Source organism: Schistocerca cancellata, chromosome 1, assembly GCF_023864275.1.
Source record: "Schistocerca cancellata isolate TAMUIC-IGC-003103 chromosome 1, iqSchCanc2.1, whole genome shotgun sequence".
NCBI classification, from domain to species: Eukaryota; Metazoa; Arthropoda; class Insecta; order Orthoptera; family Acrididae; genus Schistocerca; species Schistocerca cancellata.
This window is the reverse complement of record NC_064626.1, coordinates 150,962,700-150,982,245: the sequence shown is the minus strand read 5'-3', so window position 1 is coordinate 150,982,245 and position 19,546 is coordinate 150,962,700. Positions and strand designations below refer to the sequence as shown.

General features: G+C 41.3%; 1 protein-coding gene across 1 annotated transcript; it reads left to right on the top strand.

Annotated features, from left to right (window-relative positions):
• Positions 1-12,396: 12,396 nt before the first annotated feature.
• Positions 12,397-13,023, top strand: LOC126128289 (uncharacterized). The gene has a single exon (XM_049915154.1). The coding sequence runs from the start codon at positions 12,397-12,399 to the stop codon at positions 13,021-13,023; it is 627 nt and encodes a 208-aa protein (XP_049771111.1).
• Positions 13,024-19,546: the final 6,523 nt, after the last annotated feature.

Here is a 19,546-nt window from a genome sequence, read left to right as displayed (position 1 = left end):
CCTCCTCCCGTGCTTGCTCCTCCGGGCACCCTCCCTCCCTTCTCTCCCTTTTTCCCTCCCTCCTCCTTTTCTCTCCCCTTCTCCCCCGGGCCCCTCCTCCCCTGTCCCTCTCCCTCTTGCCCCCGTCTCCCCCGCCGTTGGCATCCTATTCTCCCCTCTCCCCCCACCTCCCCCCTGTTCCACTCTTGGCAGGTCCCCGGACTCGCACACGCTACGTGGACTTTCGCGCGCCGGAGATCGCCGCCATCAGTGTCTTGTGTGTGCCGTCGTGTTTCGTGTTCAGTGTTTCCCGTCACGCTCCGTTGTTCACCAGTGCCATCGTCTTCTTCAGTGTCTGTGCGTCGTCTCAACAGTTTGCAGTGTGGTTTATCGTCAAGTGTGAACGGCTCCGTGTTTGTCTCTCTGTGTCTCCTATTTTATCGCCCACCATTTTGTGACTTTTCTGTTTTTCTCCTGTTTTTTGTGCTTCTGTCTCATTTGGCTGAAGAGCAGCGTAGTGTGCTGCTGCCAGCCTGCTTATTGTATAGGCATTAAAATGACAATAAAGTAAAAAAAAAAAAAAAAAAAAAAACTATCTTTATCTTGGGAAAAAGTGAGAAGACATTCGTAGAGTATTTCATTATATACATTTTAGGGATTTGAACGTTATTGTACCCAAACAATTAGGTGGCTAGTAAACTTAGAGGTTCACAAAAATAAACCAGTCGCAAGCATTAAATCTTATTTATTCGCATGTGCGGTAGAATTATCACAGCATTGGTAGCGCTATAAGTATTCGTTTAGACAACTGCTCAGACGTCGACGAGACTGTAGCAAAATTATATATGGTTTATGAACCAGCTGTCAATATAAATAACTGGAACTATAAAAAGGGATTAAATACTCGTGAATAGTTCTGATTACAATCCAGATACTGGAATACGCACATAAAAGTGAAAATTTAAGTATTCTTGTTTCCTGTATCTAGGAACATTCCCTGTAGCCAGACATCACCATTTTAATCTAAGATATGTAAAACTTAAGCATATGCAACCTACCCGCAAAATTTTACTAAAAATAATAAAATTTAGACGCTACATAACTTGGTATCTGATATCCAATTACTTGACTGGCTTCTTTCATCCCGTTATTTCGCTTTTATTACTATAAAGTTTGTTTTCTATTGACAACGACATGTGTCCTGAAATTTCCATAAGTACAGGGCTATTACAAATGATTGAAGCGATTTCATAAATTCACTGTAGCTCCATTCATTGACATATGATCACGACACACTACAGATACGTAGAAAAACTCATAAAGTTTTGTTCGGCTGAAGCCGCACTTCAGGTTTCTGCCGTCAGAGCGCTCGACAGCGCAGTGAGACAAAATGGCGACAGGAGCCGAGAAACCGTATGTCGTGCTTGAAATGCACTCACATCAGTCAGTCATAACAGTGCAACGACACTTCAGGACGAAGTTCAACAAAGATCCACCAACTGCTAACTCCATTCGGCGATTGTATGCGCAGTTTAAAGCTTCTGGATGCCTCTGTAAGGGGAAATCAACGGGTCGGCCTGAAGTGAGCGAAGAAACGGTTGAACACGTGTATCTGGACATGCTGGAAAATTGGCTGATGCCACAACTGGAGACCGACAGCACCGACTTCATCTTTCAACAGGATGGTGCTCCACCGCACTTCCATCATGATGTTCCGCAGTTCTTAAACAGGAGATTGGAAAACCGATGGATCGGTCGTGGTGGAGATCACGATCAGCAATTCATGTCATGGCCTCCACGCTCTCCCGACTTAACCCCATGCGATTTCTTTCTGTGGGGTTATGTGAAAGATTCAGTGGTTAAACCTCCTCTACCAAGAAACTTGCCAGAACTGCGAGCTCGCATCAACGATGCTTTCGAACTCATTGATGGGGACATGCTGCGCCGAGTGTGGGAGGAAGTTGATTATCGGCTTGATGTCTGCCGAATCACTAAAGGGGCACATATCGAACATTTGTGAATGCAAAAAAAAAACTTTTTGAGTTTTTGTATGTGTGTGCAAAGCGTTGTGAAAATATCTCAAACAATAAAGTTATTGTAGAGCTGTGAAATCGCTTCAATCATTTGTAATAACCCTGTATAACAGATACCCAATTTATTCAAATTTTAATGTCCTTATAAAGGGAGATTTTAATTGCTTTGGGTATATGAGAACTTCCCATGCATCTCAATAATGTTTAGATATAGAGAAGAAAGTGAATGTGGTAGTAGATTTTCATTTACGAACCAATGAGAGATGCACATCACCTATGAATAGTGTTTAGAGTTTCATTGGGACGCTGCTTTTTTACTGAAAAAAAAAAAACATCAAACTCTAGGACATATAGCACGAGAACCATTTGTTTATATAGGAGCGATCAGTCGCGAAATGGAAACCATAGTAAAAATCAATTATTTTTTCTTTGTAATAGTTAGCTGCATATTACAACTACTTCATTACGTAGGGACCACTCCGACTTAGACATTTGTTGCAACGCTGTGCAAACTTTACATAGAAGGCAGCTGCCTGTGTTTTCTGTCAATGCCTGACGCTGGTCTACAGCTCATTGTCTGTGCCCAAATGTACTCACAGCCAGCGGACCACGCGAGTAGAGACGAAAATCAGGGGGAACCAAGTCCAGGCTGTATGGTGGGTGATCAAACACTTCCCATGGGAAACACTGCAGGAGCACCTCCATTTCCCCTGCAGTGTGTGGCCAAGAATTGTCATGAAGAACGAATTGCATGACAGTTATGTTATATGGGCTGCATGAAATCAGGCGAAATCCCTCAGCAGGCACTCACACTTGGCGGGAGATAGTATTTCCTAGGCTCTTTACTTGGCCACTGTGAGCTCAAAACTGAAATGCGTGACATGGCGCAATCGATGAGCTTACTAGAGACACTGACCAACAAATATGTGTAGAACTTCATCGGATTTTCCCTGTGGTTTCAGTTTCAGACCTTAATAAACAAGCAGCGCTCAAAATTCTCAAATGGCTGTCTTGGAATTTTAATCCACTGTATTAGCATAGGGTGTCAAGAAAAAGGTGGATAATGTGTGTAATTAAATGACAACAGCGAGCGATATTTTCTTTAAAATGTTATTTATTAGACTACTCAAATAGTATGCGCTAATAGTGTGTGTTCCATATAATTTGTCTTCATATAGTAGATTACAATATAGTTTTCGTTTGTGTTTGCTTTAAACTTGTTAAGACAAAATATTATGGTTTTGCTAGTATGTTTCTTGTAATCACACATTTTGTTGAAAGCTCAAGCTCAGCAAGGAATTGCATTGTCAATTTATGACACCAACAGTACGCATCAAGCTATAAATATACACAATTACGTGAACACATGTACACAATAGGGTAAGTATTTAAGGGAAGAATTTTTGACTAAAAGAGTGTAAGTAGAATTTGTAACTGTTTTTTTTTTTTTGCATTACTGATATGTGCTTATTACTCACCTCTCAAAATATGTGCTTGTGATATGTAACAAACCAATTTAAAAGTACTGGGTGATCAAAGAATCAGTATAAATTTGAAAAATTAATAAACCACGGAATAATGTAGACAGAGAGGTAAAAATTGACACAGATGCTTAGAATGACATGGGGTTTTATTAGAACCCCACCAAAAAACAAAGTACTGCTAGTCGCGTGAAAGATCTCTTGCGCGCGTCGTATGGTGATGATCGTGTGCTCAGCCGCCACTTTCGTCATGCTTGGCCTTCCAGGTCCCCAGACCTTAGTCCGTGCGATTATTGGCTTTTGGGTTACCTGAAGTCGCAAGTGTATCGTGATCGACCGATACCACTAAGGATGCTGAAAGACAACATCCGACGCCAATGCCTCACCATAACTCCGGACATGCTTTATAGTGCTATTCACAACGTTATTCCTCGACTACAGCTATTGTTGAGGAATGATGGTGGACATATTGAGCATTTCCTGTAAAGCACATCATCTTTGCTTTGTCTTACTTTGTTAAGCTAATTATTGCTATTCTGATCAGATGAAGCGCCATCTGTCGAACGTTTTTTGAACGTTTATATTTTTTTGGTTCTAATAAAACCCCATGTCACTCCCATCATGTGTGTCAGTTTGTACCTCTCTATCTACATTATTCTGTATTTTATTCAGCTTTCAAATTTATACTGACTTTTTTATCATCCTGTATACTCAGTTCCAGCAAACTGTGTTATTTCTTTTAAATTATCATTACTTTGGAGATAGTTGTTTGATTACTACGAAGTACGCTATGGCAGCGGTTACCACTGATCCAAAGAACTGTAGGTCAATGACGAAAAAGCCACAGACCGAGAAACGCAAATCGTGGAGTGGTACATCGAAGACATCAGATCCATTACACTTGCGTAACAACACCCGCAACTTCGCCATTGAATGTCCCACTTTAACGGCTCGTTCTTCTGCAGAAGAACACGCCCAGCATGCGACCAAAAGGTGACTGAGTACCAGTGCCAGGTAGAGACACAGATGCAGCAGAATCGTTCTTATCACTTCTGGCGGTATGGTTGTTGCTTCTCCCACCACTACAGACGCGTACACCATGCAGACTATGACGACAGCGTTGTGGAGGACGGCGACCAACAGGGCGGGGCCAAAGTGCAGCGAGCAGAGGCGGCCAGTCCTGTGCAGCACCATCCTGGCGTGCTGCAACCGCCACAGGCTGTCCCCCACTGGTGCGGCCACAGCAGGTGGTGCTGCCCGCGTCACTGCTTCATCGAGGTCGGCCTCCGAGGTGACAGGCGGCTGTACACTCCGCAACATCAACACGTTGACGTCACCCAATTGGGCTCTCATTGTCAGCACTACTCCCAGGAATTGCACGTGCCACAGCAGGGAGTAGGCTCTCACACAGACATAAACCATAGCTGTAGGATGTATAAGAAATCCAGCTGCACTACATACTGCGGGCACTGTCAGGAAAATTATAATTGCCCCTAATAAAACCATTGTCACAATCTGTGTTTTTTTGTAAAATTCTCTCATGTGTTCACAGCTGATACGAGCTAACAAAGAGTCCACCAGCTCCAAAAGTTGGATGACGTCATTCAGATACCGCTTTCCTGTTAGCACAGACCAAAAGAGCATTGTACCCGGCTCTAGCAAATTAAGCCACTTGATTGCCATGTATAAATGGTAGGTACCGGGCAGGTGATGTTTTTTTGAAGATAGCTCGTTTTCATTATCAGTGCACTGCAAACCAACAACCGTGACTGCTATTAACCAAGATAAAGGAATGAAGAGGTTGACAACACTTCTAAGTCGCACTTTGGAAGAAAATTCGGCAGATGTGGTGCTGGAGCAAGTAACTGGTGCAATACCGCAAATTTGGCTCACGACATACAGAGGTCTGATAGCATGTCTAAAGGTGTGTTCATTCTTTGTCATCCTAGTAGTACACATAATTTTCAAAAGAACTGTAGAAAGACAATTAATACGAATAGAAGGTAACCCACACCTACTGTGTCACAGGAAAGCTGTAGCCTCTCCTCAACAGATTGTGTTCTTCGACTAATAAACGCAACCTGTCACTTGATCTTCTGTTGTTGAGAAACCTAATAATATGCACATGAAATGCCCATGCATGAAAAAGTGTATTTTGAGTGTTTGTGCACTGCCTTTAAGAAACAAGTGTAACACAATACCAGCAACTAAAGTGGGCCTGATGCTTACATCAGCCATACTGCTATGAAGCAATTGTATTCTGTGCTGCTGCAATTTACTTAATGCGGTACCGATCGAACGCCATTAATTTCAGTTAAGGAAATTAATATTCTGCCATCAGATAATGATAAACACCGCGTAATTGCATTCAAACATTATTATCGCATCTTATCGAAGAGTTTGTATTACCTCTTTCAGTCTTTGTGTGTTTGTGTACGTTTGTGTGTGTGTGTGTGTGTGTGTGTGTGTGTGTGTGTGTGTGTGTGTCACACAGAAACAGCACCCGAACGGTCGACATTGCATTCTTATACCAACCAGAAAACTTTTTAATGATGACACACCTAACTTACACTTTCTTCCGAAACAATGTCTACTGCTGTCATGCACACTGCTGCATGCAGAGCAACAACGAATTGTATTTAAAAGTTAGGCAAGCTGGAATGGTACTTGAATCACTTTTCTTTCTTTTGTCACTATGATCCTTGACGTACTTGTAACTCTGATTTTTGGGCGCGCAAGCGGTTATTAGAGAGTCAAGTCTTGGGAGTCATGTTGAAAAGACGCAAATTGTAGTCAGTTTATAAAATGTGAACTTTAACAGTGAGGAAGATATTTTGAAGTATGTTTTATATTGTGAAGTGATCTCTTGAGAGTTGCATGATATTGCAACAAAAGTAATAAAAAAGAAGTCTAACTTAAATTCGGAGTGCTAATTACTTTTTTGCATTACCATTGCGCTAACTTGCAAAAGTTTAATCTTCAAGAATGGTTTATGAGACACATCTATAAAACTTTTGAATATCGCAGAATAGCGCATAGGCCTCTTTGCATCCGAGCTTGGAATCACCATCACCTAGATTTTTGACGATTGAGCCATGAGTTCACAACGAGACCAGCGTGGGAAACACGAAAAGATGAGTGCCTAGTTTATCCATTATTTCATGAAATGATTTTATTAACTGTGCTCTAATGACACCTGCCACATAATGTAACTTTGCTGTTGCCTGAAAATGCAGTATTTAGCAGCGTGAGCAACACCACATTCATAATTAATTTTTGACCTTTGTTGTGGTAGGGTTGTTAAAAGTACACCGAGAGAAGAGTGAGACGAGAATTTCCGTCTAAACGTCCTATCAACGCATCAAACCAGAATGTAAGTTATTCACCATCTAGGATTTTTAAATACCTACGGCCTTCAGAAATTAATAGCTGCTATATGCCTTGAGCGATTTTAACAAACCAAACGTCCATGGATAGCGCTAGAGAAACTCTAAAGACATACTGTTCCAGAGTGCCTATGAATGTTGTAAGCTTTGAATTCTGAGCCGGAATGGTCATTCTGAGAATTGAAAACGTATTTTAACGTAAAATAAACTGCAGTTCGGAGAAGTAAGCGGCAGTATCTGAAAGTACACTACATCAGCTAACCATAGTTTTGTGGATTTCATTATGTTGGATAACAATTCATAGAAACTTAGGATAAATGAATTATCTGATAGTTAAAAATATAAATACTTCAAAAACGAACAACCCGAGTTAAGGCCAGCTTGGGGAAGATGGTGAAATTCTGTATATTATACTACGTATGATAGCTATAATTAAACGTATGTTTGAAAGCTTCTGCAGTGGCTGATGGAGTCTAACGGCAATACCCTTCCTGTCCTGGTGCAGCCGGCTTTCATTTTGAACAAGACTGGCAGTATGTTTCTGCGAGTGGCATTTCGATCGAAAGTTTTAGTTGATCGAATGTTTTTGGAGGACAATTTCCTGAATTTGGAAACATTTCGTACAGCATTTCTCAGAAATTGAAAATATTTCGGCAAGGATTTCGTGGATATGTGAAATGTCATGCAGATGTTTTGAAATCTAAGGCATATTCTGATAGTTGGTCTTGGTCATGGTCATGGTCTTTGACTTCTAAGCGGAAGCGCTGAATTTGTAAAATTGTTTGAGAGTAGCCACAACTATTTGGCCTGTAATGCTATAGTTCCATCCAGTTAGACTCCTACATTCCTGCCACGGAAACCGAATATTTTCATCAATGAGTGTTGCTCAAAAGGCGTCTGTATCGTATACCAGATAGATTACACTACAGAAATATTACAATATTATCCAGAAGCTAGAGAATTTCATTCTGAGTAACCGAGCTTTTAAGCCCTCATTTAAACAGGAAAAGATGCAGGCCCCAGAAGTAAAAATTTTATATGATCATACCTTCATGGCAACAAGTAAACGTTCTTCTTTGCCAAACATATGCAATTAATAATTTTTTTCACCTCCAGGAAGAGTAAATTTAACATAAAACAAAATAAATGAGCTATACAAAGGTAACTGCAAATCGACCAAAAAGACATTCTCCAAGAAACAAGCTGCTTGTTTTTAAACAGAAGTGCTTATAAGTACATAAGCATTTTTGCTTGTTTCAAATGTCGACAGGCCTTCTCCGAGCTTATATTAACACAGGCAACAGCTCATATTTATTACATAACTGTCAGTGAGAACAACAAATAAATATACGTAATTAACTCTTGCACAGTATCTGCAAATCAAAGCTTCTTTGAAGAAATCTGAGGAGAAAACCTAACAGCATAGTTTATATATGTAACTCACAGTACATTATAAATTCTACCTCTCTACAATCGAATGGTTTTAAAGTTTTAGCTCAGAATAGCAGACTATCCAGTACTTGTAATGCTTAGATGTTTCATTAATATCTACCAATGAAATTATCGGAATACATAAAATTGTGTGGTACTGCGGTTGAAGTAGAACCAGAGACTTTTTGGTCTTCAGCCACTTAGGTGCAACAGTCAGTACTGAAAATGTGATGCGGCAACTCGGACCTCTTATTGTTAATTGGAACCCTCCATCAATTAGTACATTATGAGCCACCAGTATCAGATTGTTGCCACCCTCAGCGATCCTAAAGTTGTAACACCGTAATTGCCTAAGGAAGTACTGCTGCATTGTCTGTGGGACTGTATGGTTAATTTATTAATAACAGTAACTGTACTTATATTTAATACGAGTAGTGTTATGCATTATAAGGCACGACCATATGTGCTTACTAAATGTTTTGAATATCATTTTTCTTTTGCTCATTGATTTCTATTACAATTGCCTTAACTTAATTTATTACTCCTTGCTGCAAAAATGTGCCGACCGCCAGTATAATGCACATTCATAAATCCAAGAAAATTTTGTTTGAGAATAATACTATAGCAGCTGATCGGTAAGATGTACACACCCCTTTGAGTTGTCAGTAGTGAAAGACAAACAAGAAAACATTCCCCCCACTTTCATCGCGTAACCTGTAGTGTTCGCACTACTTACCCCTCTGTCTCTGAGGTACGTGGGCAATTTTACTTAGCTCACTGTCGCATTCAACGTCGTCAATTAAAATTTAGCACATCATAAAATATTGCTGTCTCTGTAAGTCTTTTCGTTTGTTAGTGATCAGGAAAAGCACACTCTTAAGAAGGTCTTGGCAGGATGGTAATCCCTATCTTAACGTAAAAAATAATTAATATGTAAGTTATGTTTTATCAGTAACTGTTGAGTATAATTTCTTAAGAAGAAAAAGACGTATATGCCTCACTTTTCCTACCACTTAAACACAAGATTTTTTAAAAATACTGTTAAATTTTGAAATAATAATTGTTTCTTTCAAAATTTGGCATCAGGATAAGAAACTGTCTATATTTTTCTATGTACCTACGCCTCTAACTTCCTTGAGATTTCCAAAACAGGAAGAGCCCTGTGTTAAATATATACAATACTCTGATTAGTGTCTCCTGTAACTTTAACAAATTCTGGTAAGTAGGAGCTGAGGAAAAAGTAATTTTTTTCTTAAAAAATACGACGAACAGAAAACAGCCATTAGAGTTGTCAATGATTTATAGCTTCACAAGATGGGTTGTCTGTACCCTCCTCAATCTCATCTTGCATTGTCCTTTTTCCTGATCGTCTCCGTTTTATTGGTTTGGATTCATGGTCTACAACAGCTCTTTCTGCTGCGCTAACTTTTTTTTATCTAAATTTAACATTTGTCTCACTGTGAAACGACCAACACTTTGTTGCAGTCCCTTCAGGCTCCACACTTCGCAAGGTTTTCGTCATTGGATGTTGCCACTGTTTCAGAGACACCAAAAGACAGTGTACTAACTGACATAAAGACTATCATGACAATTCTGGCCCAAATAACGCTGTTGATGGACTCTTTGGGATTCTGGGTGCGGTCTTCGAGACATTTCTTCTGCAGTCTTACATCAGACAAACTTCTGAAAGTTTATTTCTAGATCTCAACTGTGGTAAAAGGAACAGTGGTCTGTGAATGAATTTCTCACCATTTTGGTGTGCCCTGCAACATGAATCACATCACTGAGGGCATAGACCGTGACTGGATTTATCGTCCTCTGAAGAGAGGTGCAAGAAAACTGCCCATAGAGCTATCCTCGTATCTTGTGTGCTACTGACAATTCGCCTGATGACCACATCATTATAATTTGGGATTTTGTCTATTATAGATTCTGCAAGTCTACTATTAGCATAGAATTTACGCATTGCCAATGTTGTCGCAAACCCTTAAAAGTTTTCTTGATTGTGACTTCAACTGCGGAAGCCTACGTTTGAAAATAATATTTTTAGTCACAGAAAGTAAATCTGTGAACCAGGATTTAGGTTTTCAGCACTACTTCTGCATTTACGAGACGGAGTAATGAAAATTCCTTATGCCAGTGCTTTGCCAGGCCCTAAAATAGATATAACTTACTATTCTAAAATGTGATGCCTATCTTCTCTTACCTAGTTTGCTAAAACGTAATACTATCAAAGAAAACTTGAACACTACGTTGTCAGGAGCACATAAACAGTAGACTGTACTCTTGGTGCGGTGTATTCTAAATCGAAAATATTACCTATGAAATTTCTGACATGTTGTCGACGACACTGTTAAATGTCGTTGCTTACTCCATAATTTAATAACTGACGGAGAAGCCATCCGATGCCGTCTTACACGGATAAACCCTACAAACCAAAGAATATGGTACCTAAGCTAGCCTCCACGGGAAGACCAAATCAGATAGCTGCAAATTTTCGCGATCCCTTGGGATTTTACTTTACTGGAATCCCATATTATTAATTATAGCTATTCCTGAGAAAACAAACTGTCATATATGCGTTCTCTTTAACTTATATACCTTTCAAAACTTTTACCAAAGTGAACGAACCATGCTGCTTTTCCTCTTTGTGGTTCCACCAATGCAGCTTCATAAGTAGTCCATTATACCCATAAGCGCTTCGACTCCATACTGAATACTAGAGAAGAAAACTCGGATACTGATTACCGATAAGATTTTCAATAATCGCTGTTTAGCTCGGAGACTGTGCTTCTGTTTCACGAAGATCCTAAATTATATTCGTAGTCAGTTATGATACCCTTCCAATAGCTTTTAAAATGGAAAATTTTTGGCTGTGTCTTAAAGTGAACTTGGGTCCTCTGTATATAGTGGTACACGGTAACAAGTGATATAAGAAAATCAGAAATGCTTGCAGACAGATATAAATAAGATTTACTTAAATTATGGGCACTTTTCTTCTCTTATTCCTTTTTCCAGTAATGGCAAAGTCGCTACATAACAGAGTCGTCAGCGAACTAATCGAAGTGTTCTCGCTTTTATTTCGCGTTAAACTGCGAGCATCTCAACGTGCGTGCGTTAAGTACCTGACACTTCTGTCTATCACTTCAGACCCTGTGGGAACACTTACTGTTTATCTACCTCTTTACACAAATTAATTCAGGTGAGCTTCGATGGATGCAAACCATTAACGATATTGGGATTTGGCGGGCACATTGTGAGGGTTGCGCGTTAGTACGGCCACTGAGGTCTGTTACAAAGGACAATTCTAGCTTAGAGGAGCACAGGCTGTGACGACTGTTCTTGTGATAAGCTGTGCGGTTAGTGGAGCTGAAATCTCACCAGTGCATTCAGTGGTTGAGTTACTGTGCACGATCTGAGACAGAGACACACGTGTGACTCATACAAGACGAAATACCAGGGAGTATCATCCCTGGTGTCTCAGGAGCGGCGGTCAGACACCCGTCTTCGTGATTCAGTGTCGAGATGAGTGACCGCAGTTTCAGAAACGCTGTCCGCCCCATATCTCTGGTGTTCCAAATGTGCGGCTTGGCTCCGATGGTCAGAGATAATAGAAATTCTACGTCAACAAGTCGCAGATCGTCATTAAAGAGAACGACAGTTTTTGTCATCCCTTTAATATGGCTTACCTGTATCTTGGTCACTGGTCTTTATTCAAGTTACGTCGAAATACATACAAAAGACCCTCCAGGCTCTCCACCGACAATATATGTCATAGCTGTGTTATTTCCTTTATTGAATTGGTTAGAACCAGTTACAGCTCTATGCACTTCCCTCTTTACTCGTTATAAAATTATAGACGAAATCTATGAACTCTTGGAGCAATCAGACACATTGCTCGCCAACCGGGAACGTAATAACATTACGAAAATTGGAAACAAAACGCATTTTGTATCAATTCTTCTGTTGCTTACCGTCCTGGTTTACACTGGTGGGTGCGTCATAGTAGCAACAGCATACATGTTGATACACCAACCGGCGGAAGCTGTCATCATATACATCCAAGGATTCGTAATGATTTGGCGCATGCAGTTCTTTGGCATCGTCCTGGTACTTCGACACAGGATGGGCATCGTCTGTGGCCAGCTGCTGAGGAGTACCCGGCCGCCGGCGGGCAGCGAGACTGAGCTGGAGGAGCTGGCGACGCGCATAGGACAGCCGGGTGAGACAAGAAAGGTGGAGGCGGTGGGGGCGGAGGTGCGGCGGCTGCAGCGCGCCAGGATGGCCCTCCACCGCTGCGCCCGCCTCTGCACTCTCCACTTCGGACCCGCACTGTTGATGGCGGTTCTTGGCGACCTCGTCGCCATACCTTGCCTCACTTATTCCTTGCTAAACATATCGAGTACATCCAGTGTTATGCTAGGGCTGACGTGCCTCTGGCTAGCAGCCGTGCTGTGTCGCCACCTGCTGGTCTGCTGGGTGTGTTCCTCGGTGGCCGACCGCGCCGTCAGAGCCGGCCTCGTGATGTCCAGGCTGCAGCCGATGTTGCACCCAAGAGCGGTTGTGGAGGTCCTTCGGCTCCCGGTTGACACAATGCGCTTCTCCTCCATGGGCTTTTTTGACATCAATCTCCACTTGTTCATGTCAACTGTTAGTACTGCTGTTGCCTATCTCACAATACTTGTCGAATTTCACAGATACAGGAGTATATAGGAAACTACAAGCGTCGAGAATTACTTAAGTGCGCACTCAGTTCACCAATACAGCGCATGCTACAGGCCTCATGCTGTCAAGAGCCACACATCGCACTGTATACATTTCTGCTGGGAAATTAACTATTAGTAAAATTTAACCGGGAATGTTTAGGATTATGTGCATTTGAAAAATACAGTCGACTGCTTTTTCGTTTATTAAACTAAAATATATTTTTTTTTACAAACGGGCACAACTATTTCATTTAAATTTTTTTGCTTTATACGCATTATTACGAGTTTACGCCACAATACTATAGATTATTTGTTAACAAAACTTGCCTCAAAATCGATAACGATGTAAACTCCTAACAAATAACGTAGGTCATTCTGCAAAATAGTAACACAGCCAGAATACTACCCAAATCTGCCACCTATTCTGTCAGTTAAGTTTAGTGATAATGTGACTCACCTAGCCCATGTCATGCTATTGTACATTATGTACCTGAGATTGTGGTGTGCCTACTGTAAGACCTTCGGTACACACACCATCAGATTATTTGACTCGTCGCTCTAACGAAGTAGGCGAGTGTCAGCAATATGTCTTATGGTCTTATCGTGGCATGTTTATCTTCTGCCGTTAGGTCAGACGATAGAAATGCCACTTGCACGATTATAGTAGCAGATTGACGGTGACCACTTTAAACAGAACTTGATTAATTTTCACACACATTTATTAAAACAATACATCACTTGATTCTGGATGCTGTTTACAATTGACAATCTGAAATTCCTTTGGTCTTGGTACGTTAATCTTATTCTCACATATCTCTGATACTAGACAAAGTGTCTATTCATTTAGCTTCATGGCTATGTACAGGAATATGATAATCTTATTAGGCACAGACTGAAACTTGACTGCAGACTAATGCAGACTGGTACAGACTGGTCCACACAAATGCAGACTAATGCAGACTGATGCAGACTCACTAATCGAAGGTCTGTACACTCGTTATAATACCTCACGCGTTCATGTATCACTGCGCAAGTGTGGTCCGCGAGGAGAAAAGGTTCTACGTTAGCAGCAATCTCACTGGCTGTGTTACTTATTAATATGCGGATCGGCGGAAGCAGAATTTGGTCCGTCTCTATGGCAGCGCCATCTCGTAGAGCAGAGACGGACGAGCGCTGCGCCTGCGCTGTTGTGCTTAGCGGGGCGTGCTCTAGTGGGAAAGTTGTCTACGCGCTGACTACGCGGAACTATGCACTCAACAGAGATTAATTTTCGAATTCAGAGTGTGTCTTTACAGTATATTTCACTACTATGTTTCATCGTATTTCTGTAAATTTAGTATGCACCAAATCAGTAACACTAGAGTTGTCACACTCCCTTGCCGAATGTCGCAGTGTTATAGTTCTATATACCACCACCATTTGTTCACAATACTCTGAAGCAGAGTTACCTAACTATTAATCAGCAGAATTTGGTTGAAATCGGTCGACTTGGTTCCACTGCTGTGTTGAGTCCCACCGATGTCAGCATTGGCTATCCACATGTGCCATTACCGTTATGAAGTGACCTTACTACTGTGAGAAAACAGTAAGTGGACGTAAAGTGGCAGCACTGCGTAAGGAACGTGCAGTTCCCCCCCCCCCACACCCTGCACAGCGTCTCTCCCCTCGGCTGACATTGTGCTGAGACTCAGAGGGAGGACCTTGCCTCCACCACTAACTCCAACCTTCCCCCTACCGCCCTCAAACCCCACCCCTGCCACTGCCCACACCGAGAATTCGTTCAGGACGTGTGGATCAGATTTTCCCAATCGGTGGGTAACGACATTCTACTGAATGTCTTTTTACTACAGAATGCTTCACGAAATTTTGTTCTATCCAGATGTCTAACTTTACAAGCTCATAACACAATGAATTTTACTTTTCGACATGAGATGTGATAATTCTGAATCTATTTCCAGACAGTCTGTACATGTCGGCATGTACATTGGCAGACGACTGTCAGTTCTGGTTGCTGGTAGTTCAAGTGGTGGCGAAAAACAGGTACAGTGAATACATTAGAAAAAGGGTCTTGGTCAGTTGGCCTGTCTTAGAGCATACGCAGCCAACGTAGGCTTATTGCAACATAATTGTGTAGAGATGTATTATCAGTAAATAGCGATTTCTCTGTCTTATGTGAATAGAGCTACCAGTAATCGATAGTGATGGACAATTTTAGTTTCTTGAATAACGTTAGTTGTTGTTGTTGTTGTGGTCTTCAGTCCTGAGACTGGTTTGATGCAGCTCTCCATGCTACTCTATCCTGTGCAAGCTTCTTCATCTCCCAGTACCTACTGCAACCTACATCCTTCTGAATCTTCTTAGTGTATTCATCTCTTGGTCTCCCCCTACGATTTTTACCCTCCACGCTGCCCTCCAATACTAAATTGGTGATCCCTTGATGCCTCAGAACATGTCCTACCAACCGATCCCTTCTTCTGGTCAAGTTGTGCCACAAACTTCTCTTCTCCCCAATCCTATTCAATACCTCCTCATTAGTTATGTGATCTACCCATCTAATCTTCAGCATTCTTCTGTAGCACCACATTTCTACAGCTTCTATTCTCTTCTTGTCCAAACTATTTACCGTCCATGTTTCACTTCCATACATGGCTACACTCCATACAAACACTTTCAGAAATGACTTCCTGACACTTAAATCTATACTCGATGTTAACAAAGTTCTCTTCCTCAGAAACGCTTTCCTTGCCATTGCCAGTCGACATTTTATATCCTCTCTACTTCGACCACCATCAGTTATTTTGCTCCCCAAATAGCAAAACTCCTTTACTACTTTAAGTGTCTCATTTCCTAATCTAATACCCTCGGCATCACCCGACGTAATTCGACTACATTCCATTATCCTCGTTTTGCTTTTGTTGATGTTCATCTTATATCCTCCCTTCAAGACACCATCCATTCCGTTCAACTGCTCTTCCAAGTCCTTTGCTGTCTCTGACAGAATTACAATGTCATCGGCGAACCTCAAAGTTTTTATTTCTTCTCCATGGATTTTAATTCCTACTCCAAATTTTTCTTTTGTTTCCTTCACTGCTGCTCAATATATAGATTGAATAACATCGGGGATAGGCTACAACCCTGTCTCACTCCCTTCCCAACCACTGCTTCCTTTTCATGCCCCTCGACTCTTATAACTGCCATCTGGTTTCTGTACAAATTGTAAATAGCCTTTCGCTCCCTGTATTTTACCCCTGCCACCTTTAGAATTTGAAAGAGAGTATTCCAGTCAACATTGTCAAAAGCTTTTGTCAGGACTGGTTCTCCCAAGGCCGTCAGTAGTTCTAATGGAATGTTGTCTACTCCGGGGGCCTTGTTTCGACTCAGGGCTTTCAGTGCTCTCTCAAACTCTTCACGCAGTATCGTATCTCCCATTTCATCTTCATCTACATCCTCTTCCATTTCCATAATATTGTCCTCAAGTGCATCGCCCTTGTATAGACTTTCTATATAGTCCTTCCACCTTTCTGATTTCCCTTCTTTGCTTAGAACTGGGTTTCCATCTGAGCTCTTGATGTTCATACAAGTGGTTCTCTTATCTCCAAAAGTCTCTTTAATTTTCCTATAGGCAGTATCTATCTTACCCCTAGTGAGATACGCCTCTACATCCTTACATTTGTCCTCTAGCCATCCCTGCTTAGCCATTTTGCACTCCCTGTCGATCTCATTTTTGAGACGTTTGTATTCCTTTTTGCCTGCTTCATTTACTGCATTTTTATATTTTCTCCTTTCATCAATTAAATTCAATATTTATTCTGTTACCCAAGGATTTCTACTAGCCCTCGTCTTTTTACCTACTTGATCCTCTGCTGCCTTCACTACTTCCTCCCTCAAAGCTAACCATTCTTCTTCTACTGTATTTCTTTCCCCCATTCCTGTCAATTTTTCCCTTATGCTCTCCCTTCTTTGCTCAGAACCGGGTTTCCATCTGAGCTCTTGATGTTCATACAAGTGGTTCTCTTATCTCCAAAGGTCTCTTTTATTTTCCTGTGGGCAACGTTAGTTATGTTTCCAAAATAATGGTTCAAAAAATCAATGGAATAAAATTTTGTTTATCGTCGCTCCTTATATGCAAGTAAACGGAACTTTTAAAAAAATATGGATGTGTAAGCTGAATATGGCCCAAAAGTTCATCAGAGCTACTGCCCCTGTGCCACATTTAAAAAACCTTGGCAGAACAGGTAAATTGAATTGTATAGCTATCAAACTGTGTAGCTTTCTCAGCTGCTCACTGCTTCGTGTGTCTTGTTCAGTTAATTTCCAGTGGATCTCTACTACGCCCTTAACACAATTTTCAAATAATTCAACTCAAGTTAGATAATTTTCACTTGAGATATACATATTTACACTAGTCACCAGTTGATAATCAGCTTGCAGATAATAAATTGTACAGTAGACACAAATCCACAGATATCAAGGATTCGATCTTAAGTGAACAAATGGCTATCCTCCAAGATACATATCTAGGGCCAATTCGAAAACATTTTTACACACAAGCAACAAATAATGTAGTGTCCTTCCCTCCATCGTCCACTCCAACCTCTACTGCCTACTCCCTACATCAAACATTAGTTGCCTTCTTTGGAAATTTCCTCATTTTACTGTTATCATGAATGTAACTGTCCTCCTCTGAAGTTGAAAGACAGCGGTTATGCTTTCCACACATGGTTACATCAACAGTTTCAGTTGATATACCCTTCAATGAAATAGCGTTGGATGAAAATATTTGTACCAAAGTGTAAGCCACACAGGGCTTATTATTTATTTAATTACTAGCTGTGTTCAGCATACCTCGTGAAGTCTCTTTTTGTTTCTAAGGAGGCACACATGTACAATGCAGACACAGGTACACTTACAAAATAAGTGAAAGACAATGATTTTTCGTGCGTGAAATGTCACTCATTCCCATCGTGATCCACAACTCTAACTGTAGCAGGATATCTTACTTCAATTGTACTTTTATTCAGATAACGTGTGTACTAAATGCATTTACCAGATTAGGTTGAAACTGCTCCAAGATTTACTGATTTACGCTTTTATATCACCCATTTTTACCCCAAACCTTCAAACAAGGGTGTTCTGGATGTCTTATAGGCATAGTAAATTGTTCCATATAGCAAGTAATACATAGGTCAGTTTTTGTAGAAGTATCTTCATGTATTAGATATAATACATCACAGCAATTGCCTCTCTCGAACTCTAGGGGTGAAACTTCACTGTGCCTATCACCAAGAAGCCTAGCGACCCCAAAAACTATTGATTTGATAAAACATTCATAATCGAATATTTTTTCACCTGACATGTTCTTCGTCCTACCACACTCCACCTCTAGGTTCGATTGACAAATGTAACCCCACAATATTTTGATACAAATAACTAGACATTCCCTCTTCTCCCCCCCCCCACCCTTCCCAACATTATGGATGTTAGGTTTCTTTTACCACCACAGGCATGAGTACAACAATTCATCAAAGATTCATCATCATCCAATGAAAGGCATAGATGTGCATAGAGGACGATCAAACAGATATTCATTTTTATATGTTTGGTAAATACTTTAATCGAAGTTTTTTGGCATATACGATATCCCAAGAGGAATGGTCAATATTCATGGATATGGCAGGAATGATCACTTGAAGAAAAAAGGCCTAGTAAACATGGGCTCTAAAAGATATATCTTAAGAACTAAACTGATCAGTTACAACATTAATAGCCGGTATGTTCACCTTCGGCATGACTAACAAGGGCGGCGCATCGTGACATGGAAGCAATGAGGCGTCGGTAGGTCGCGGGATGCATTTAGCACCACATCGGGAGACACAAGTCACCCAATTCCCGTAAATCCGGAGAGGGGGCGATGACCTACGTATAATGCCACGTTAATTCACATCGCAGATGTGTTCGATCATGTTCAGGTGTGGCGATATGGACGGCCAGTACATCAACTGGAACTTGCCACTGTATTCCTTGAACCACCCAAGCAGCCTCGTGGCCTTGTGCCATGGGGCATATCTTGTAGAAAAATACCACAGCCATCGGGAAACATGATCAAGGTTGTATGTGCTCTGCCCCCAGTGTATCATATACTCCTTGGCCATCAAGGTGCTTTGCACGAGCTACACTGGATCCTTGGATTTCCCTACGAATGCTCCCCAGAGCATAATGGAACCGCCACCAGCTTGTCTCCATATTGCAGTACAGATGCAAGGAAGCGTTCCCTAGGAAGACGAGGGATTCGCGCCCTCCTATCGTCATGTTGATGAAAGTATTTGGATTCATTAGTCCACGCAGTGCTCTTCCGTTGCACCAACGCCCAGTGCCGATGGTCACGTGCCCATTTCAGTCGTAGTTGCCGTTTTCTTGGTTTTACCAATGGTACATGCATGAGTCGTCGGCTGCGGAGGTCCATCGCTAGGAATTTTCGGTGCACTGTCTGTTCACATACACTTGTAATGTGCCCAGCATTACGTCTGGTT

Excerpts from the sequence above, each read along its gene's own strand:
- LOC126128289 (XM_049915154.1), top strand. The coding sequence starts at position 12,397 with ATGCAGTTCTTTGGCATCGTCCTGGTACTTCGACACAGGATGGGCATC.